The 23,222-nt window shown below is 42.6% G+C and overlaps 1 protein-coding gene across 2 annotated transcripts; it reads left to right on the top strand.

Annotated features, from left to right (window-relative positions):
- Nucleotides 1-46: 46 nt before the first annotated feature.
- On the top strand, nucleotides 47-16,563 carry creb3l3a (cAMP responsive element binding protein 3-like 3a). Of its 2 annotated transcripts, none has more exons than XM_077534604.1 (10): nucleotides 47-233; nucleotides 1,793-1,915; nucleotides 2,023-2,266; nucleotides 2,395-2,528; nucleotides 4,128-4,238; nucleotides 4,311-4,417; nucleotides 11,917-11,985; nucleotides 12,164-12,248; nucleotides 13,014-13,107; nucleotides 15,929-16,563. In XM_077534604.1, exons 1-10 carry the CDS (start codon nucleotides 213-215, stop codon nucleotides 16,231-16,233), a joined length of 1,293 nt encoding a protein of 430 aa, XP_077390730.1. In that variant the 5' UTR covers nucleotides 47-212; the 3' UTR covers nucleotides 16,234-16,563. The 2 variants fall into 2 exon arrangements, with proteins under 2 accessions (XP_077390730.1, XP_077390731.1); XM_077534605.1 differs by having other exon boundaries at nucleotides 49-233; nucleotides 1,796-1,915.
- Nucleotides 16,564-23,222: the final 6,659 nt, after the last annotated feature.

The following is a 23,222-nucleotide window of genomic DNA, read 5'->3' as shown; positions in this document are numbered from 1 at the left end:
TAAGCTACCAATCAGATCCTATCTGGTCTGGACCAATGGGGGCCAAGCAGTTTGGCTGACTGGGCTTGGGTGTGCTGTGTTGGAGTTTCAACTTTGGACTTAGCAGCTGAGTGATTCAATAGAGAGTCTTCATCGGCAAAAAATCAGAATATTTTGGCTGGGATTTTTCGTCTTGGGGGGCCTGCTTGATTTACCATCCGAGCAGGGGAACTATGGAGCAGTACCCTGATCAGGTAAATACTGTAATTCAATTCAATATTTGTTGGTGGGTACAGACCGACCGTTAAATTTGTAAGGAAGAGCAAAGTCTATAGCTTAAATATTTTCACTATAGTGGGTGGGACGAAATACAGTACCTTTATAGCAACATACATTGTTTTCTCTCCAGGTACCATGTACCATAAAATATACAGAATGGCAAGGGTCAAAAGTATGGAGAGTTTATCATGATTTTACACCATGTCACTATATGCTTAGTTGTAAAGATTACATTTTTGATGTAGCTATTTTTTTTTAATCTTCTGATTTTGTGATACTGTTTATATAAAAATACAGTAATAATGTTGGGCAAAATATGGTGCATAATGCTCAATATGACATATGAATTAATGATATAAATAAAGATGACTTGACTATTGGTGTGAGAACAGTTGTTACACTGTGATTGCACATAATCAATTAATAGCCTAGCTTGCTAATAATTGATCAATCAAATTTTCAGTAAAATTCTAATATTGGATCTTGTGATATTGTGCAATACTATCATTGGCAAAATAGGACAATAAATTACCACAATTCCACCTATGCGACATCCCTAATAAACATATTGTTCATGTTTTATCTGAGAGTCAATCAAAACTGTGAGTCATTGCCTGTGTCAAGGAAGATTTCAGATAGCCTACAGCTCTTGTATTGGATCTTGTGATACTGGTACTGCTGCTATCACTGTCTGTTTGTGAAGTCCCTTGGGACTGTTTTGTGTTTTGTAATTAAGTGCTATTTTTATAAAGACAATTTTTGATACTATTTATGTATTTATTTATTTTCTGTGAGCTCAGTATTGTTCATTCAGTAGTCTAATACACCTTAATCGTAATAAAAATCCCATACCCTTCACCTTACCCGGATTCTTCAGAGTCCCGCCCGAGTCGTGAAGTTGTCAGGAGACCAGAGGAAGGATCAAAGGAAAGAAAGGTGAAGCAAAGTGAAATCTAGCACCAACCGGACACCACCTGCCACCCACAGGGTTACAAAACCAGAATCTTTCACCAACCCCAGAAAGCTCTAAATTCAAACAGATTAGGGAGATCTCAAGAAACCAGAGGAAAAACTAAAGAAAGAAAGGAAGGATAGACGAATAATAAAACAATAAATTCAATGACTACCTGTCCTACAATGTCAATCAAAACTGAACATGTTTTTTTGTAATAGAATTTGAGGTATTGGATCTTGTGATATCGTGATACAGTCGGTATCAACATACAAGGGTGACTCTGATTCCAACTATACTGCAGTCACAAAAATGACATTTTTATTCAAATACTACCTTTCTGCCCTTGAATGTGCAGCTCACGATGACTTAACATGGATGACAATAATATCAAAGGTGTGTTTTAGCATGTCAATCACGAGCAGCGAACTTACCCTTTGACCCTTTGACACCCACTTTGGACATAAAAGATCATGATAGGTTATGAAGCAGCAGCTGGTGCAATACCGGTGACCTTTTGTAGTGTCTTGTGTGGCTTTTAAAAGCATGAAAGAGACAAGCTAATAAATATCACGATGACAGCAGGCGTATGATGGCATGGAGCTGCTCGATTGGCTGTTTGACCAAAATGATGGAATCCTCCGTCACGAGGAATCGGGACAACATGGCAGCCAGCAGCACCACTGGACTGCGCAGGAACCAAATGTGCGTAAGGCTGTCAATCATCTTCAAATAGCACTTATCTTCTAAATACACCATCATCTCAGCGGTGTAAAAGACGAGAAAAACAATAGAACCTTTCACCCCAGCAGATGCTCCAGCTGGCTGAACAGGCGGACGCCGACTTCCTCAACGCCCTCCTGAGTGGAGGCGAATCAGTGTCGGGCTCGCCGCTCTGGTCCCCCTCGCCGAGCGACAGCGGGATCAGCGAGGACCCGCCCTCGGACCAGATGGATAGCCCCCAGCGACCTGAGAGCCCCCACGGCGATCTTCATTGTTTGGGTCTGAGGTCACAGACCAAAGCAGACTTGGAGGCCCAAGTGTCCATCAAACCCAGTAAGTTGCGTATTACGTCACTACAGCCCTAAGTGATGGTGTCGGAGTATATTAAGTAGAGTACATACAACTGAATCTCTTTGCATTTTCACTATGTGCATCATTGTTTTGTTGTTGTGTTTGTGAAGACGTGTGGGAGGGCGCGCTCCCCCCGGACAGGACGAGATATCCACAATATTCTTCGGATGTAAACAGAGCGCCACCGTGTTCCGGCTCAGCTCTGACTGTTAAGGCTCTGCTGCTGAGCGGCACAACTGAGCCAGTAAGTGAGACAAAATGGGGTGGGCGATGGATGGAAAGATTATGGGTGATCATTGGCTGCGCTGACTCATACACTGTTTATATTTGAGCACGTGGAGAACACAAGTGCACTGGATCCTCATTGTGTTGCCGACATTCCAGTGTGAATGGAAATCTCGACTTCAAAGCTTTTGTTGAAAGGATGTGGGAGCTCACAGTTACCTTGAAAAAGTATTCTGCTTACTGAGCACCATTTACTCCTTTAAAAAGTAGTTTAGTTACTTAGCTGATGACTTGCTTTTACAAGTTAGATTACAAGTTACTTTATTAGTTACATTCAACAGCTGCATAGCGCAAAGGATACTTGATGTTACCAAACAACACGTTAAGGTGGAAAAATAAGACATTGTAAGCCCTATCGACATAAATTGTAGCACTGGCTAAGCTAACATAGCACCGGACTTAGCATAGCATGATAACTTAGCACAACTTCTCATGGCTACACACTCCAGGTGAAGATAACTAACTTAAATAATTGCGTTACTCTTCAGATGCTCTACCGTGATGTCAGCTATGGAGGACCCACGAAATATAGCACCTGTAATGTTTGCCTGTAGAAAAACCCCCAAATGGAAGTCCTTTGTACAGAGTAAAAGACAATAATCATTACTTGTTGTTTTGTTACCTTTGGCAGTTTCCAAGTCACCGTTCACGCAGTCATTGGACATGAATAATCTATTGTTGGAACTTTACTCATGGCATGTCCACTTTTTTTTAGGCAATTTAGATTTAGAAAGCAAACTTATCTGCGGATAAGGTGCGCTACGTCGCTTGGATGAGCATGAAACAGCCTTCTAAGAGTAAACAAAAATAGCGGCATTCTTGTTTTGAATATTTTAAGAACGACTTAACAAAGCACATCATGTTTTGGTAGCGTAATGAGTATTCAATATTTGGAGTGAGCAAGGCAAAGTTGTTTTTGCCTCTGACAGCCAACCATGAAAGTTTTGTATTTTCTTTTGATCTAACCTTTATTACTTTTTAAATCCCCAAGTCTTACTCAGTGGCTGTTTTGCATTATTCTTTCATGTCGGATCAACATAGTAATTTTCCAGCTTGCACTATTACATCGACTCAGACTTTGCTTCGAGAACACATGGGCAGTTTTGCAGCGCCAACTAGCCTATTTTTAGCCTCTGCTCATGGACTGATTAGCCTAAAAGTGAACTGTGAGTCGGTCTCATCATTCCCATACTATTTTCCCCCAGAAAATTTAATTCATTGACAAACAAAAGTATTAATCAGTAGATGCAGGAATTACTTCAGTCCTTTTTTATCTTAATTATTCAGACATGAGAACAGTCATGAAAATTTCAAGTATTGATTCAAGCTTTCCAGCCCTGTTGATTGGCAGAACGCCGCTTGGCTTGTCACACTCAAATTTTTAGAGGGTTAGCGGCGGAATGAAAGCAATGGCGGCAAGTGGCCTGCTAATTTAACTGCTCCTTGTGAGGCTGCAGAGAGACTGGAGGGAAGGTGTAATAGGGCGACGGCAGCAAGGAAGTGTAATCAAGCGGCCTTGCTGCTGAATCACACATTTGCATTCCCGTCTCACCTCCAGCCTCCACAGCCTTTCCAACAGTCCATTCAAGAACTGATTCTCAATGAAGACGAGAAGAAGCTCCTCGCCAAGGAGGGCGTGACTCTGCCCAACCGACTGCCACTCACCAAGGTTTGTTATTACAGCTAAATAATTCAAACCACTTGTAAAGCCCCTCTCGGAATTTCTCCCTTTTCCTATCAGTATGAAGAAAGGATCCTGAAGAAAATACGCAGAAAGATTCGCAATAAGCAGTCGGCCCAGGAGAGCCGCAAGAAGAAGAAAGATTATATTGATGGACTGGAGAGCAGGTAACATTTCCAATTACACGTCACATTTAAATAGATTGCTGTGAGCATATGAGCAGCAGCATTACTAAAATTCCGTTGTGCTTTTCATCGCTCCTCAGTATTGTCGCGTTTTTTTTTTGTTTTGTTTTGTTTTTAAAGATATTGACTCTGTAGGTCTGCTCAGAAAGTTACCTTCATTAAACCCCCATGACTCACGACGGATTGGGCCTTGAGCCTTTATTTAAAATAACTGCCTAGTTTAGTAATTCTCAAAGTTGAATGGTACAAGAGCTATTTCTCCTGGTACGCAAAGCACTGAATTAAATGTTCAAACTGTGCATAAAATTATAATTATTTACAGTGCAGTATTGTATCCAAGAGAGGCTGTTGGAGATGTGAACCTCCAAGAATCTGAACGAGCAAAATCTTTCGACACATTGAGTGGGAGTGGTTCAACGGCATCCTTCATCGAGTCCAGACTGAACTCTTTGGTTTTTGTGATGCTTAATGCACAATTGTTAACTCTTTATTTGACAAGGCGGGGTCAAGTAGGACTCAGACGCAGGCGTAAGGTAGGCCACCAAGGCAGCAGATTTATTTCCGGCCAACAGTGGTCTCCTCTCAAACTGAGAGGAGAACAGGGAGGGGAAAAAGTGGAGAACAAAAAGCGCTCCACTAGGGAGGAAAAAACAGGCAAAAGGTACTGGGGACAACAGAAAGCGCTCCGCTAGGGAGGAAAAAGGGCACAAGGCAAAAGGGGTAACTAAAGGCGCTCCAAAAGGGAGGAAAAGGCACAAAAACAAGGCAACAACGCTAGGCAACATGAACGAGGACATAAGGACTGTGGACGCTTCCATGCACTGACGGTGACACTTCGGCAACGGAGGGGAGAATGCAGGTGGCTTTTATTGTGTGGGTTGATTGGTGGCAGGTGGTGATAATCATGGGCGGGGACCGGTAATGAGTGAGCGGCAGGAAGGGCAAGTGACCTGGGGTGAGAGGAGAGTTAGGATTTCAGTGTAAAACGGGAAACAGAGACATAAAAATAAAAGCATGAGCCGCCACGCCTGGTGGCGGCGTGACAGTACCCCCCCCTCAACGGCCGGCTCTTGACGGCCCAGGAATGTCAGGGTGATCTTCATAAAATTCATCAATTAACGAGGGATCCACGATGAACCGGGAGGGGACCCATTGCCTTTCCTCCGGGCCGTATCCCTCCCAGTCCACCAGGTATTGTCTTCCGCGGCCCCGATTACGAACATCCAAAAGTTTTCTAACCTTGTAAACGGGACCGCCTTCAATCATCTCCGGGGGGGGTGGGTCGGGTTCGGAGGACACCAGTGTGCTTTCATGAACAGGCTTGACTTGGCTGACGTGGAATGTAGGATGAACTCTGAGGGATCGTGGCAGACGGAGTCGAACGGCGGCAGGTCCTATGGACTTGGTTACTGGAAAAGGCCCCACAAATCGCGGGGCCAACTTTGGACATGGTACCTTGAGCCTGAGGTGTTTGGCTGATAGCCAAACTCGCTGGCCTGGACGGTATTCTGGAGCCGGTCTCCTCTTCCGGTCGGCGGCCCTCTTTACCCGGTCTCCCTGGCGTTGAAGCGCCGTCCGGGCCGCCGACCAGACCTTGTGGCACCGACGGATCATGGCTTTGACCGAGGGGACCGTTACCTCCTCTTCCAGTTCGGCGAAGAATGGGGGATCGTAGCCATGGACACACTTGAACGGGGTGAGACCTGTGGCAGATGTGGGCAAAGAGTTGTGCGCGAGCTCGACCCATACTAGATACTTGCTCCAGGTTGTCGGGTTCTGGGAGACGAGGCATCGGAGACCGGTTTCGAGCTGCTGGTTCAGCCGTTCTGCCTGCCCATTGGCCTCAGGATGGTACCCAGAAGTCAGGTTGGCTTTGGCACCTAGGGCTTTGCAAAATTGAGTCCAAAATCGGGAGACGAACTGTGGTCCACGGTCGGAAACGATGTGTAAGGGGAAACCATAAAACCTGAATATGTGGTGGATCATGATGTCGGCTGTGGTCTTGGCGGATGGGAGCTTGGTTAATGGGATGAAACGAACCATCTTAGAGAATCTGTCGACGACTGTGAGGATTGTGGTTTTACCATGGGATGGTGGTAATCCGGTCACAAAATCCACTGAAATTTCCGCCCATGGTCTGGATGGAATTGGTAGTGGCTGGAGTAGACCCATCCGGGACTGGTTTGACGTCTTGTTGCGGGCACAGGTAGGACAAGCAGCTACGTAGTCCTTGATTGTGGTCTCCATTGCCGGCCACCAGAATCTCCGGGCGACAGCATACACGGTCCTGCGAACTCCAGGGTGGCAAAATAATCGTGAAGTATGGGCCCAGTGTATTACCTGGGCCCTCAGTTCCTCAGGCACAAAGAGTCGGCGTGGTGGGCATGACGTGGGGGAAGTGACGTTCCGTAGTGCCTCTTTGACGTCGTCCTCAATTTGCCACCTCATGGCCCCGACTATGCAGTCCCGGGGCAGAATGGTCTCAGGCTCGGCTTCCAGTGGTTCAGACTCGTGAATTCTTGATAAAGCGTCAGCCTTGATGTTCTTACTGCCGGGTCTGTAGGTCAGAGAGAAAACGAAGCGGTTAAAAAACAAAGACCATCTGGCCTGTCGAGGGTTGAGTCTTTTGGCCTGGCGTAAGTATTCCAGATTTCGGTGGTCGGTCCAAATCACGAAGGGGAGTTCGGCGCCTTCCAGCCAGTGTCTCCATTCTTCGAGAGCCACCTTCACAGCTAGGAGCTCCCGATCACCGACCGAGTAGTTGCATTCCGCTTTTGATAATTTTCGTGAGAGGAAAGCGCAGGGATGTGTCTTGCCGTCCTCTTGACAACGCTGGGACAGGACTGCCCCAATACCAATACTCGAGGCGTCCACCTCCACCACGAACTGGCGCTTGGGGTCAGGGACTCTGAGGATAGGGGCATTAGTGAAGCGAGCTTTTAAGTCCTTGAATGCCCCTTCAGCTTCCGTGTTCCACCTAAATCGAACTTGCGGGGAGGTCAAGGCGTGCAGGGGGGCAGCAATGGTGCTGAAGTTTCTGATAAATCGCCGGTAGAAGTTGGCGAATCCGAGGAATTGTTGTACCTTCTTTCGTGAGTCCGGCGTGGGCCAATCCCGCACGGCGCTGACCTTGTCCGCTTCCATCTCCACTTTTCCGGGTGACACGACGAATCCCAAGAAGGAGATGGAGTTGACGTGGAACAGGCTCTTTTCTGCCTTCACGTAAAGCCGGTGATCCAGCAGGCGTTGCAAGACTCGGTCCACGTGGCTTCGATGGCTTGCTTGGTCAGGAGAGTAGATTAGGATATCATCCAGGTAGACATACACAAAGTGGTCGATGAAATCTTTGAGTACTTCGTTAATCATGGCCTGGAAGACTGCGGGAGCGTTCGTGAGGCCGAAAGGCATGACCAGGTACTCGTAATGTCCCCGGGGAGTGTTAAAACCAGTCTTCCATTCATCACCCTCGCGGATCCGGATGAGGTGATAGGCGTTGCGGAGATCGAGCTTCGTGAAGATTCTAGCTTGTTGCAGCTGGTCAAACACAGAGGACATCAATGGCAAGGGGTACCGGTTCTTAACAGTGATGTCATTCAGGGGACTGTAATCAATGCATGGGCGTAGGGATCCATCCTTTTTACTCACGAAGAAAAAACCTGCGCCTGCAGGTGAGGAAGACGGTCGGATGAGGCCGGCCTTCAAGGAGTCGTCAATATAATTGTTCATGGCTTGGCGTTCGGGTCCTGAGACCGAGTACAGTCTCCCCTTGGGGATGGTTGATCCGGGGATCAGGTCAATCGGGCAGTCATACGGTCGATGGGTAGGAAGAGTCATGGCCTTGGTCTTGCTGAAAACCTCCCGCAGGTGGTGGTAGCAGGAGGGAACGGTGTGCAGGTTCGGGTATTCCTCTTGAGCGGACGAGGCGAGGGACACCTGGTGAACCTGGGCTGTGGTGTTCCGGGGTGCGGGTTGTTCCAATCTGTGAGTCATGCAGTCCTTTCCCCACTCCAGAATGACTCCAGAGTTCCAGTCGATTCTGGGATTATGTAGACGCAGCCAAGGGTGACCCAGAACCAAAGTGGGGGCAGCAGAATGGAACACATGGAAGCGAAGGGTCTCGAGGTGCTGTCCGATGTGCACTTCCAGAGGTTCAGTGATGTGGGTGATTCTGAAAAGTTCCTTGCCGTTCAGCGCTCGAGCCTGGATGGTTGACAGAAGTGGCTCGGTGGAGACTCGTAGTTGCCTCACGAGCTCCCAGTCCATGAGGCTCTCGTCGGAACCGGAATCGATGAGGGCTGACAGATTTGTGGTGACATTGTGGTGGTTTATCTGCATTTGCGTGAGCCTGTGGTTCTTGGCGGGTCGGGGTGACGGAGGACTCACCGGTGACCCGCTCTTCGTGGTGCAGGATCCCACTAGGTGGCCAAGACCACCACAATAGAAGCATCGGCCCTCTCGGCGGCGGCGCTGTCGCTCCTCGGGCGTTAGCCGGGCCCTTCCCAGTTGCATGGGTTCCTCTCTGGCGAAGTCCACCTCTCCTGGTTCAGGTCGGGAAGGAAGGATGGGTTGCGGCCTTCCGGGCCCCGTTGGTCGTGACCAGGGGGTGGGTTCCTCCCTCCTTCGGAGTCCGCCGATCTTAGCCAGTTCCCGGCGACGATGATCGGTGCGGATGGTGAGGGAAATCAAGGCGTCCAAGTCCGCGGGGAGATCTACGGGAACCAGAAGCTCTTGAATGGCGGGTGAGAGTCCTTTCAGAAAATGGTCGTGAAGTGCGATGGCGTTCCAGCCACTGCTCGTTGCCAACGTTCGAAAGCGAACTGCATAGTCGCTGACAGATTCGTTGCCTTGCTGAAGTCGGCTCAGTGCTCGTGCCTTCTCTCGGTCATTGTTTTCTGGATCAAAGACTTGGCGCAAAGCGATTCGAAAGTCCTGTACGCTTTGGCAGACCGAGGAACCCCTGGCCCATTCCGCGGTCGCCCAGGTTTTGGCCCGTCCCGTCAGGTGAGACAACATGAAGGCCACTCGGGATCGGGCTGTGGGAAATGCCTGTGGTAACTGTTCAAAATGAATGTCACATTCTGTGAGGAAAGTCTGACAGCGTCCGGGTTCACCGGAGTATCGTTCTGGGGAGGCCAGTCTCAATCCTACCCCGGTGAATGGCGTGGTCGGTACAGAGAACTCAGGGTGAGGAATCTGTCCAGTGGGAGCTGGCGCTCGACGCCGTGAAAGGCCTACCAGCTCGTGGACCTGGCTGGTCAATTCCTCCATCCGGGACAGCATGGTCTGTTGGGTCCGGTCCTGGTTGTTGAGCCGGGCCTCCTGGCTCTGCAGTGCGGCCTCGACCATGCCTGCTGGGTCCATGCTGGCCGAAGTGTACTGACAAGGCGGGGTCAAGTAGGACTCAGACGCAGGCGTAAGGTAGGCCACCAAGGCAGCAGATTTATTTCCGGCCAACAGTGGTCTCCTCTCAAACTGAGAGGAGAACAGGGAGGGGAAAAAGTGGAGAACAAAAAGCGCTCCACTAGGGAGGAAAAAACAGGCAAAAGGTACTGGGGACAACAGAAAGCGCTCCGCTAGGGAGGAAAAAGGGCACAAGGCAAAAGGGGTAACTAAAGGCGCTCCAAAAGGGAGGAAAAGGCACAAAAACAAGGCAACAACGCTAGGCAACATGAACGAGGACATAAGGACTGTGGACGCTTCCATGCACTGACGGTGACACTTCGGCAACGGAGGGGAGAATGCAGGTGGCTTTTCTTGTGTGGGTTGATTGGTGGCAGGTGGTGATAATCATGGGCGGGGACCGGTAATGAGTGAGCGGCAGGAAGGGCAAGTGACCTGGGGTGAGAGGAGAGTTAGGATTTCAGTGTAAAACGGGAAACAGAGACATAAAAATAAAAGCATGAGCCGCCACGCCTGGTGGCGGCGTGACATTATTACTCAGAAAGCCCACTTTGCTCATCTCTAAGATGCCCAGGTGAGACAAGTTCTCCACCAGGATCTCTGATCCTAAATAGTAAGAGTTGAATGGTAATGGCACAGAGGACATGATGTAACGTGAGATTAGTCTCTCAAAGCACGTCATTACTCTTGCGAGTCTTTGAGGATGACCACAGCTGGCCTTTTTGGCAAAAGGGAATCAAATGGACTACTAAAGGCATGGAGGGACGATGCCTTGTGACAGGAACAGGTTGGAGATTTTGGTGAAGACACCAATGAATTTAACCGGAATATTTACATGTAGTCAAAAAACCGTATAAAATCGGAATATAGGCAAATTTATGTCTTTGACGGCCATGTAAACACACACAAAAACCCTAATTCAGTAACCTGGCAAGGCTGGCAATATCCATCTGGTAGCTCTCCACATTAATTCGGTCAGGCAAAGGCGGGACATTCTGTACAATAATTCGAGCTGATTGGACGATGCGACATTCTACACATTTCTACGTGTGACAATTTCGTGTTCGTTCTTGTCGAAGGGGGGGAAAAGCACAAACATCTTACCAGCTAGAAATGCATGAAGCGCCTCTCGCCGTTCAACATTCAACAAGGAAACGGTGAGTATTTCTGCGAGAACAGAATTAATTGTAGCGCCCATTCGTCCATGTCGGGTTTGTTTGTTAGCCCCTGCGTCGGCGCTGGCTTCCTGGTTTCGTCACAGTTGCATACCCCGCCTTCAAACACAATGTCACTGTGATTGGTCCAAACCACCAGTGGTGCAGGAACGGCGGTTATCTGCGGGAGCGGTACAAGAGGTATTCTCTGGAGTTTGTGAACTCACAAATACCGCGAGAATTCATCTTGAGAGAGCAAGGTTACTAATTTGGAATACCTCAATCGAATAAGGCACTGGATTTCTTCGGTGCATGCTACATTCACAGGAACATTCACAATACACACTTATATGTGTATATAAGACCGCCGGAAATAGGTAAACATGATGCACACTTTTGGCGCCAGGAGGATATTTTGCATGGTGAATGACTTGACTACAATGTCTTTTATTGACCGTAGAATGTTAAAAGCGGAAATGACGTCTGTTTGTTACTGACGTCTGTGCATCATGGTTTCGATCGAGTTTTCGAATTGAACACGACCAATCTTATATACGGAAGTAACTGTCGGTTCACGCATGTAAACGGGTTATCCGGAATGTTTCAGAAACCAGAATTTTGACCTTAACCCAAATGGTGACTTCATGTAAAGGTAAACAACCAAGTTCCCCACACATCAGTCCTAACAGATGCTTGCCTCTGTCATCAGTCATGTGGGCGATGCATTGCACCATCTCCCTCATAATCCTCGCAATGTTGAGGTATCAATTGTTTGCCGTTGTCTTGGTCTCCTAAAATCTATATGGTGACGTGCCAATTCTAATTAAACCAGTAAATGTGTTGTTCGTGTACTTTGGCACGCCTTCCCATTTTGAGCGCCAGGGTGCTCCCAGCTTTAACTTGTAATCTTCCTCTGTATGTTTTCAGGATGGCTGCATGCAGCGCACATAACCAGGAGCTGCAGCGGAAAGTGTCTCAGCTGGAGAAATGTAACATGTAAGAGATTTGAAAATGGGACTCCTCTTTTGCCATCTGTGTGTGAGCACTCGCGATGTAATCCAAGAGGAGTCGTCCACTTCCCAACTGCTCCTACATCTTCCGTTGCCCTCCATTCCTCACAAAACCATTTATTTTTTTTTTTCATAATTATTTTTTCATGATTTTGTCTCCACAGCTCACTAATGGAACAGTTGCGCCGGCTTCAAGCTCTGGTCATGAATACATCTAACAAGCCAGCCCAGACTGGGACATGTGTGCTGGTATGAACTCATGTGCCAAGATGCATCATTTAAAAAAAAAAAAAGAAAAAAGAAAAAAAAAAGAAAAAAGAAAAAAGAAAAAAAAAAAGAAAAGAAAAGAAAAATCATCCTGATCACAAGCCAAAATGTGAATGAGCCAAAATAAAGGCCAATCATGACAAGACATCTCAAAAGACATAAAAAAGCACAACCCTCAAGTATAAAAGCTCCTTTTTGAATGGAAGCCATGTTCAGTTTTTGATCAGCGGCGTAGCACAGCGTGGCGTGCGCCGCCCAGGGCAATGAGGAGGGAGGAATATATTTGAAAATTGGACTTTAATGAATATGAATGTGTGTCAGAGCCCAGTCACTGAATACATTATCGTGTCAACTGGGGAAGCACGTTGCCACGGTGTTTGCTGTTGATTACTAGGGTAATCAATTAACAAGGGAATCGAGTAGTTGGGTAATTGATTAGTAAGGTAATCGATTAGTAGGGTAATTGATTATTCGGGTAATCGATTATTAGAGTAATCAATTATTCTATCAGGAATTTTCTATCAGAAAGGAATTTTTTTAAATATAAAATACATGGAAATTACCACAAAATGTTTGTACTTTGCTACTTTGCACCATTGGATAAATGAAGCTTCTTTTTGAAGGAGGAATTTATTTGTCTAATTAACTCTGACTGCATTTTCAGTAAAATATGCAAGCAGTGTTTTTTTTTTTTTAACCTCTCCGCCCCCTTTCTCCTCTGCTTTTGACTTCTTCATCCTCCCTTAGGTGCTCTTGCTGTCTGTCTCCCTAATCCTCTTCCCGAGCCTCAAGCCCTACGCTGACACCAAAGTCCGCCAAGGAGACTTCAGCCCAGTAAGAAGTGAGTGGTCTTAAGCGGTAAATAGCTCCCAGCGTGCACCCACCTGACAACCGGGCCGAGTCCCCTGTGAGTGACAGCCCCCAACCCACCACTACCACCACCTCCCAGAGTTGACCGTTAAAGGTGACAGGTGGCCCCCTGGGGAAAGATTTTCAGCTGTCTGGCGATTTGATGTCAATTTCAATTGCGACACATTTTTATTTACAATCATTACAATGTTCTGTTATAATCCATACTTTATTATTGTTTATCGATAATAATTTCTCACAAAATTATTAGCGCTAAAAATCTAATTTTAGGCTCGTAAGATAATGATTTTATGCTGGTAATATTACATTATTGTTATATTTACCAACTCATTCACTGCCAGTCATTATAGAAAATTTTTACATTTCCAATACTCACGTGATATTCCATTCAATAATTATATATAAACCGAATCTACCAAATAACAGAATAGACTCCCTACTTTTTGTCCCGTCCCGTTCTTTTATAATTGACAGCAGAAAAATGTAGGTTTGCCAAAATACAGCCATTTCTCCCATGGACTCTGAAACTGTGTTTATTTCCTATAAAATGGGGCAATGATGTCATCTACCGGTGGTTGGGCATCAGTAAAGTTGTTTCCAAGTTTGATATTTACAGTGGAGCATGCTCAGGTTCGCCCCCATTTAGCACCGCTCAAAAAAATACAATTGACAAGTATACTTGTCAAAGGCAGTGAATGAGTTAAAAATGGCAAGTACAGTCTTCCCTCGCTATAACGCGGTTCACTTTTCGCGGTTTCGCTGTATCGCGGATTTTTTTTTAAGTGTAATTTTGCACATTTTTTTACAGTAATATACCCATTTTATAAAATTTATGAAGGTTTGAACATTGTCAATGTTTGAACAAGAGAGAAATGTGAGAACATGTAAATGCCTCAATGAGAAAAGTGTATAAATTGTGCGGTCGGGGATTTTAGAGCCTTAAAACATTTATAAGAGTTGTAAAACATAAAGCTAACTACTTCGCGGATTTCATTTATTGCGGGTATTTTTTGTAACCTAACCCCAGCGGAAAATGAGGGAACACTGTACAATAAACAGTGTCCCACTATACACAACTTCATTTCAGGTGTCATTTGGATAGATTTGAGACCATCAGCATTAAAGCTTCGGCTTTGTTTTTGCCTAGCAAGATGTTTTTGTCCCTGACTGAAGTTCAGTGCCAATTCGAGAAGATTTACAGTTACGCTATCCATGGCAAGGTTTTCAAAAGTAGATCTGTTGACAAATCATGAAGTAGACGGTCTAAACTCTTAGAGGAGGCATTTACACAAAGCCACGGAAAATCTATCCAGGCTGCACTTGAACTCATCTTCAACCAAAGCTCAATTCAGCGGCTACTTTGGAGAGTGATATTTGTAAAATTGTACTGACTTCAGGTTGTTGAAAGGCTTCAAGTGGAAGATTTTGCAACACTGCTTGAATGTCATTTGGCAAGACGTGAATAACATGCTTAACAAACTGCTAATGTTGATGGCCTTGCAGCATTCTAAATCGGTGGTGTCCAAGCTACGGCCTGGGGGCCATTTGCGGCCCGCCATCTATTTTTTGGTGGCCCACGACATATACTAAAATTGGCATTTGACACGGTATGATATGAAGGTCACGATACGATAATTATCACGATATTGTGGGGGCATTGGCGATATTTATAAAAGATCACAATATTGTAAAAAATAGAGCTCATACTAAAATAAATAAATAAATAAATAAATAAATAAATAAATAATATTGTGCTTTTGTACATAACGGGAATGCATATAAACCACCTACAATCTCTAATAACAATATTGAGGCACTTACTTGGTAATGCAAGTACACATTGATCGCTTCACAAGCAAATTAGGTTCCCTTCATCTGAGAATTAGCATAGATTTTAAACATAGAAGGCAAAAACATCCCTAATGAAAATTAAATTGCACTAATAAACTAGCCACTAGAGGGTGCTAGAACTGCACAAATGGAAATCAACCTGACTTTTTTAACAGATGTGTTCCTTTTAAATATTGTGAACATGACGACGACAATATTGTGGCAGTTTTAATATCGCGATATCACGATACTGCCATATCGTGACATCCCTAGTAATATAAGGTGATGAAAAGTTATTTTACAAGAGTCAAGTCATATATAAAAGTTCATGAATAGATGAAACATTTGTGAACCATCCAGAGGCGTGGAAATAATAACATTGACATTTTTGTTACCCTCTTTACAGAAACTTGAATAAGTGAAAAAACGATGCTTGACATCTGGTTTCAAAACTTTTAATCCATCCATTTTTAGGTGTAATAATACGATGAAATGATTAAATATTTATACGGTTTTACCGTCATAACGGTTTGACATCCCTGTTCTAAATTGTCGGTAGGTCTGAATTATTGTTTCTACAGTTTCTGTGGTTGGCTGACGGCTGGTCCACTTGTCGCCCATCCCTTGCCCGATATCAGCTGGGATAGCTCCTCGTTACCCTTGACCTTGATGAGGTTTCGGAACATTATTCATGTTACTAGCATTTTAATGTGCAATATGGCGCAGAGAGGGGGAAGCCTGAGGGCAAAAATAAATCCAATTGAATAAAATTTTATGCACGTCCAGGATTTTCTTTTGCCAATTAATAACTAAGGGAGAACTCGACGAATGCAGGTGATTGTCCTTGATGGCAATTTATGCTCCACTGTTCGCTCCATTATAAATATATGAATTTAGTTTGCTGAACATGACGCCAACCCAGAAACTGGAATAATCCTCTTTTCATCTCTGCTTTCTCACAGTCCAGTCACGGTCCCTGCAGAACGTGCAGGCCTCCCGCGTCATGCACGTCATCGATCCACCGGTGCCCGCCCAAGACGAATCCAAGTCAGCGCGCTGGCATTTCCCGGGAGATCCGGGATTGGAAATCACCACCCTGATGGCGAACATGAAGCTGAACCGAGAACTGGATGCCATGTCTCCGAACCGGAGCCAGGAGGAAAGCCTGGGCCATTTCCACGTGGACGCGGTTAGCGGCCGCATAGCCACGGTGACTCTGGATCCGAAACGCTCCGCCGGCTTGCCGCCGAACGCTGATGACATGTAAAAGAATCTTGGATTGCTTTGTATTGTCAACGAGCAGTTTTTTTGTTTTTGTTTAATTCGTGTCGTGTAGATTCTGTATCTGCAGTCCCGTTTGTCTGTTTCCTCATTTGCGATGTTCTTTTGTATCAATGTGCGTGTGATTGTTAAACGGAAATTTACTGTTAACTTGCATCATTTCGAGTCATAAGCAATATCAGCAGTGTGATCTCACAGGGCAATTTCTTAATTACCTTTATCGTGGGGGATATGCCCCAGATCATATCAAACCATTTTTGTATAGTTTTACGCCTCCTATATGCTTTCAATGTATTAAACACACTTTTAAAAAGTATTTCTTAGCATGTTTTTTTCTTTTCTCTTGTTAGCAGTTCTGTGCTTGCTTCAAGCTTATTTGTCACTCCCAGTTAAAGTTTACCCTTTGATAGATTTTGAGGATGATGAGGAAGATAAATTTCAGAGGTTCAATATCACTTTTTTAGAGCGATAACTAGCGAGTACTTGTGAGTTTGAGTACCAAGTCACCGATGCTACCTGTACTTTTAATACATGAAATTTCTTTGAAACCAAAATGTCAGATAACAGTCACTCTGCAATAGAGAATTTATGTCCAAAATAAAACACAAACAACTAAACTGAATTTACGATACATTTGTAATAAATTAACAAATGTGAAAAATAAAACTGACGACATGAGTTTTAGTCTTTGTTCAAAATAAATTAAGTGCTAAATGGAAAATAGAGCTGGCTGAAAATTGTATTACAATTTAAGTATTTCCTATAAGCCAATATTGATGAATATATTTTTTTTTATCTATTTAAAATAAGAAAATATCAAATTATTAAAGATAAAATTATAATAAAATTAAACCATCTGGAGGAAAAATGCCATTCATATTACAAAATATGTTTACATAACTAACTACAATGAAGTAGGTAATGCCATTTAGTTCCTGATTGTAAAATGAACACATGGAGGTGTCTTGGTATCGGTGACTTTCATGAGTACCCGACACTGTACTTTGAAACAAGATCAGTATCAGCTCAATATTGATACCTGATATTGGTACTTGCCTATCCGTAGTAAACCAGACCTTATCATTTTGCCTCCTGGAAATCTGCTAGCTTAATGCTAACATATGATGCAAAATGAGTACAGAAGGGCTAATGGAAATTAGCATTTCTGTAACAGTTATTGTAAAATGCTTTGTTAGCACACAGGGGGATACAACAACAACAACAAAAAGTCACATTAACTCTCTGCTCTTTGGGAACACTAAATGGCAAAACGTGGTAACTACACTCCAGGGGTTTCCTCTTCTTCTTCCAGTAGACCTCAATGCTGAACAACATGCTACTACATTGAAGAATTTGGACTTACCTGTATATAGAACAGTGGTGCTCTGAAATACGAATGACCCGACTTTATGACAGTTTTTCCAGATACAGGCCATCATTCTGCTGATTGTCTGCTCTGACTTGCGAGCACAAACTTGAGACACGAACTCAACTCACCACACATTACAATAAGCAGCAGTTTAGCAAGTAATGAACCATTCATTTAAAAAGAAATTTTAATCTGTTTAATGACACTCTCAGTTGAAGTTTACTCTCAAACGAAACAAAAAAGCAACCAGATTTACAACTTGTGTATTTAAAGCGGTTAAACCGCCTGAGGAAAGGCCTTACTAGCTTAATGCTAACACTAACTAGCATTTATGTTAACAACTGAAGATGCAATATTATGAAGTGAGATTTTGCCCGTAATTTTCCCTCCCTACTAAAATACACATTACAACATTTTTTGTTTGTTTGTTTGTCTTTTTTTTTTATTTTTTTTTTATTGAAACAGATTCATGAAATTTCTGTTCATTTTAGAAATAAAGAAAAAGATGATTTGAAATACGGAATGAATTCAACTTTTATCTCAAGGCACCACTGTATTGTAAAAACTCATAAAATATGATCACCTAAAAATCTGCAGAGCAACGTACAAACATAAATATATGTTTTTATTGTTGATTCATGGATTAAATAAAAAAAAAAAAAGGCTGAGATAAAAATCACAAAAAGGTATGGGAGTCCAAACACTGTTCCAAGCTGCAGTCTTTATTTACCCCTTTAGGCCTCAACACTCTCTGAGGTTCTTCTGTTTGGAAGACACTGATCCGATGTATAGACAAGACATCTCTCAAAGGGCAAATATGTCAGAAGGGACAATAGAAAAGAAAAAAGAGAAAACTCGGCCAAAGGTTGAATAGATAACCCCTTATCGCAGGACGTCATGCCCACTTATTGACATGTTGACATATTTACTCAATAAAAGAGGCTTGCGTATGCAGCATGACCAAACAGCTTTGGGATAAAAAGGTTTCTGGCTGCTCGCTGGATCGTAAATTCATATTTCAGGTCCTAAAGGAGAAAGGAGGCTTATAGGGTTGCATTGAAATGAGACAAAAAGTTATCAAATTGTGAGAAAGAAAGTTCTAGCTGAGCAGGAAATTGAAGGTCACAGGCCAGCTGTGGGCTGGTCTGAAACAAGAAGTCCGACAAAATGTGAATTTATTCTGTTAGATGGTTGGGGGGGGGGGGGGGGGGGTGGATAGATCCGACTTAGATGTGGACTTAGATTTGGACACATCCACAGGAGAGATAGTGAGTATATCGGTAGAAGGGTAAGTGAGAGGAAGACCTACCTACAGTAAATGATTCAGTGAGGGAGGACACGGGGGCAAATGGTGTTAGAGAGGAGGATGCAGAAGATGGACTTTGATGGAAAAAGATGGCGACCCCCAATGAGACAAACCAAAAGGAAAACGAGACGGTCTTTAAAAGAAAAAAATAATTCACACTTGAAGAGGAAATACAACACATGACACCAGAAATTGATTCATACATCCTTAGTACATCTCATACAAAGATTCCTTGAGAATACAAAGAACAAATTGGGTTGACCTTTTACTAATGAATATATCGGCAAACACGCAAGTTCCCTGCTGGGCTCCACTTAGCAACGTAGTTCACTGTTCAGTTCAACCATCACAGCTTTTCTTACCTGGCAAAAACATCTGTTTTCATTCATCTTGGCAATATTCTGTCTTTATATGATCTAAGTTGCCCAACAGATTTGTGTGCCAGAATTTGATGCTATTCCACTCCAGCGCTGTTTTTGGAAGCTACATCTGATGTGTTTTTTTTCAGTTTGCAGCAAAATGGTACAGTTATTTTTTTTGTTCCTACTCAAAATATAAGTCAGTTTTATTGTTTTTGACTCGGTTTGTTCAACCAAACAACTCATGACTTTGTTCTTGTAACTATAATTGTATTTTTTCTTCTCACAATATAAATGTTCTTGTTTAACAGTGATGTCTAAACTATTGCCAAGGGGCCGTTTGTAACCCGCCATCTATTTTTTAAGCAGCCCGCAGCATATACTAAAAATGACATCCGCTACTAATAAATGTGTTTTATATACTGTAGAGCTTTTCTAAATATGCAAATGACCTATTTAGAATTAAACAAGTGACAACATTTCTCTTCGTGACACGTGGTAAGTGAAGCAAATTAATTTTCACAGGTGGGTTACAGGGTCTCCACCACCTCATAAATACTAAACAATTTTCCTCATAGAGAGAAAACTGTTCAGGGAGCAATTAAAACATGCTTTATTATATAAACAAAATGTGATTAGTTGATTGACTGATTTTGGTGTGCTTCATAAATTTAATAAAAAAAAAAAAATCCAAATGACAGCTTTACTTTATGTGTTGTAGCGTGAAAATATTTCTCATAATCTCTGTAAGTTTTATTTAGTTTTCACAATACTTTATTAAGATCATTTTAAGGGTTTTTTCTTGTAAAATCGAAATATATTTCACATTACAAAGTGTAATACTAGTCTGATCAGAAGATTTTTTTTTTTTCTTAACAATTATATCACTTTGATATTAAAAAAAAAAAAATTCTCTCAATATAAAGGATTTTCATTTTCACAATAAAATTCTATCCTTTGCCAGAGATATAACTAATTGGTTTTCAAACCTTTACATATGCATTTAATTAATATTATTCGCACATTCTTTTTTTCTCATAAAGGTAATAATCATTTTATTCTCATAAAAATATGAAAATTTCAAATTATGGTGTCACTTATTCTGTTTATTTTTTTTAAAAGAAAATTTTATTATTTTATTGTCAAAGAAATTACATATTTTTGCTCATGTTTATTTTACCCTACAAAATGGTAATTTTATTTTCAAGAAATGGGATATTTCTCAAACTATTCGCATGCATGATTTTCCTCCTTTTAACAATAAAACTTTGCTTTCACAAAATCATGTTGTTTTTCCAACCTCCCATCTTGTAAAACGACATATTTAGCCTCATAATGAATGGTATGTTTTACATTTATATTATTTTCTTTCTATAGTCAAAATGTGACTCCCCTTAAAGTTCTAATCTCACAGAATTACATATTTATTCCTGTTGAGATTATTATTATTATTACAATCCTCCCAATACTTATTTTTTATTTTCAATGTGTGTCCCTAAAAATCATCAGCAGTAGCTTGCAGCCGTATTCCTGATAACTTGCGCATAACTCCAGTCTTCTCCAAACCATGCAAGTAATATAGATTTCATCCATTTCAGCGCAATATTTTCCATTGGAAGGCAATTTTCACAACACAATGTTTGTAATGGGCCCCTTACTGCTTCAGTAATGCTTCAATAAGAGGGTGTCTAATCTCACATTTTCCATTTGGTTGCGAAAATGCATGGGGAGGAATAGAATCGATCCAGAAAATATTATGATCATCCACAGAGATAACAGGTTCATTTTTCTATCTCTCTTCGACATCTTTGCGCATTACTCTTCCTTTACTTTGTCCACCCTTCTTCTTTCTGTCTTTGCCTGCTCCACCCTCCACAGTATGGTAAATTGGAGAACGTTTTTTTCCTCCTTCTTTTTAATCAGGGTGAAAGTGTCTCGGCCGCAAGGATCTCCAATCAGGACCCTAACGCATTGCTTTGATTAAGCAAATTCTCCGAGGAGCTTCTCCGCCCAGACGAGCACCCTCCGGGCGGGGGCGGGCCATAAGAAGAATTTTACCCATCAAAGTGAAAAGGCCAAATCCGCTCATCTTTAATCTACAAATGGGATTAAAGTTTCAAGGTTGTGACAGTAAAAACTTGACGCTGTCTCACTAACAACATGCCTTTTCCAATTACACTGAGCCAAAAAGGGATTTAGAAGGAAACAAGATGGATGACACCTGACAGAAGTGTGAAACTATTTTGAACATTTATGATTTGCCTTCGGCAGCACGGTGGAGTCGCGTAGTTTTGCCCAACTTTTGAGCCTAGTGGCACAACAGCAAACAAATCTTTTTAAAATCAAGTACCAAGCAAAAATATTTAGATTAAAAAAAAAAAAAAAAAGTAACTAAAATAAAGGCACACAAGTAATATTTTTTATATTTATCGGACCATAAGATGAACTGAAAATCCTTTCATTTTTCTCAAAAATCAACCTTGTAATCCGGTGCGCCTTATGTATGGACCAGTTCGTTGTCTTTAATTCAAATTTCACGCGTCCAAGTTCACAAGTTCATTTTTTCGTCGACCTGAATGGGGAACTACCTCCCACTTCTGTGTCTAAGAATCATGGGAAATGTAGTATCTTAATGCTGCGGTCAAACAGAATTTGACTGGAGCGTTTCTGGCGGCGCGTTTCAAATGTTACAATATGAGACGGTGAGCTAATAATAATAATAATAATAATGTCATGTCTGGGGTCACGCCAGGGTTAATTTTGAGTTCATGACCTGTTAAGTTGGGCTCATGACCGTGATCTAACCATAATCTGGTTTCAACTGGAAAAAACGCTATGTGATGTTTCAACTGGTTTTATGCTATGTGATGTCATGAGCTTTGTGATGTCAATCTTTAATCCTTTACTTAGTCACAACCAATCAGATCGATTCACTGTCTGTAGTAGCGTTCTGAGAAGTGTTTGTCGGATTATTACGACTGTCCTTTGTGCAACTCTCTTTGTTTCTCGTCTAGTCAAGTTTGTTCCACGCCTCTCGATGTGAATAAATAGTTAAAATCTTATTTGTGTTTGTGCTTTGGGATCCAACCTCCAGCTCATGTCAAACAATAATAATGATAAATTGTATTAGTATTTGTTTGCAAAGTGCTACAGTGGCATGTTTACAAAAAAAAAAAAAGTGCAGGTTTGCAATCACCATGTCACCATGAATCAACAAAATAATAATAATAATACAAAGTTTTAGAAGGCCTTTTGAAATAAGTGTGTCTTTAAATCTATTTTAAAGGCCTCCACACTTTGGCTAGGATCGAGTAAAAAATGTTGCATAATAGTGAGTGCATTGACTTATTTAGCGCTGTTGAACCAAAATAGCATTTAGCATTAGCCAAATTTATAACACAACCATTGGTCACAAAATTGACGAGCGATATTCAAACTTTTTTGGCTCAAAGCCATGGCCGTGTATTCCAATATTTCGCGTCTGTTCTGAACCTAGCATAATAGCGCTATATCTATCAAATAAATGAACGGTACAATTAGAATCAACTATGTAACATATGATGCTTCACAAAGATAATGCACCTTATAACCCGGTGTGCCTCCTGTATGAAAATAAACCTGTTTGTTGATATTGAGCCTAATAATATGGTGAATTTGAGTAGGGCTTGCTGCCCTGTGATTGGCTGGAGGCCACTCAAGGGTGTACACTGCCTCTCAGTTGGAATAAGCTGCAACTTACTTGTAACCCCCATTAACTCATTCACTGCCAATGACGACTATAGACGTCAAAAATCCAAGCAAACAGCCAGTGCAAATTTTGACAAGAAATTTGAATTTAGTTTTAGTTATTCATTGTTTTCATTCATAGTTATTAATCTCCATTGTTATTAATAACAACAATGACAACAATTTCATTGCTAAGCGCTACCATCGTGCATAGT

Source organism: Festucalex cinctus, chromosome 10 (genome assembly GCF_051991245.1).
Source record: "Festucalex cinctus isolate MCC-2025b chromosome 10, RoL_Fcin_1.0, whole genome shotgun sequence".
Lineage (NCBI taxonomy): Eukaryota > Metazoa > Chordata > Actinopteri > Syngnathiformes > Syngnathidae > Festucalex > Festucalex cinctus.
Note: the sequence above shows the minus strand (reverse complement) of the source record. Positions and strands in the feature narration are given on the sequence as shown.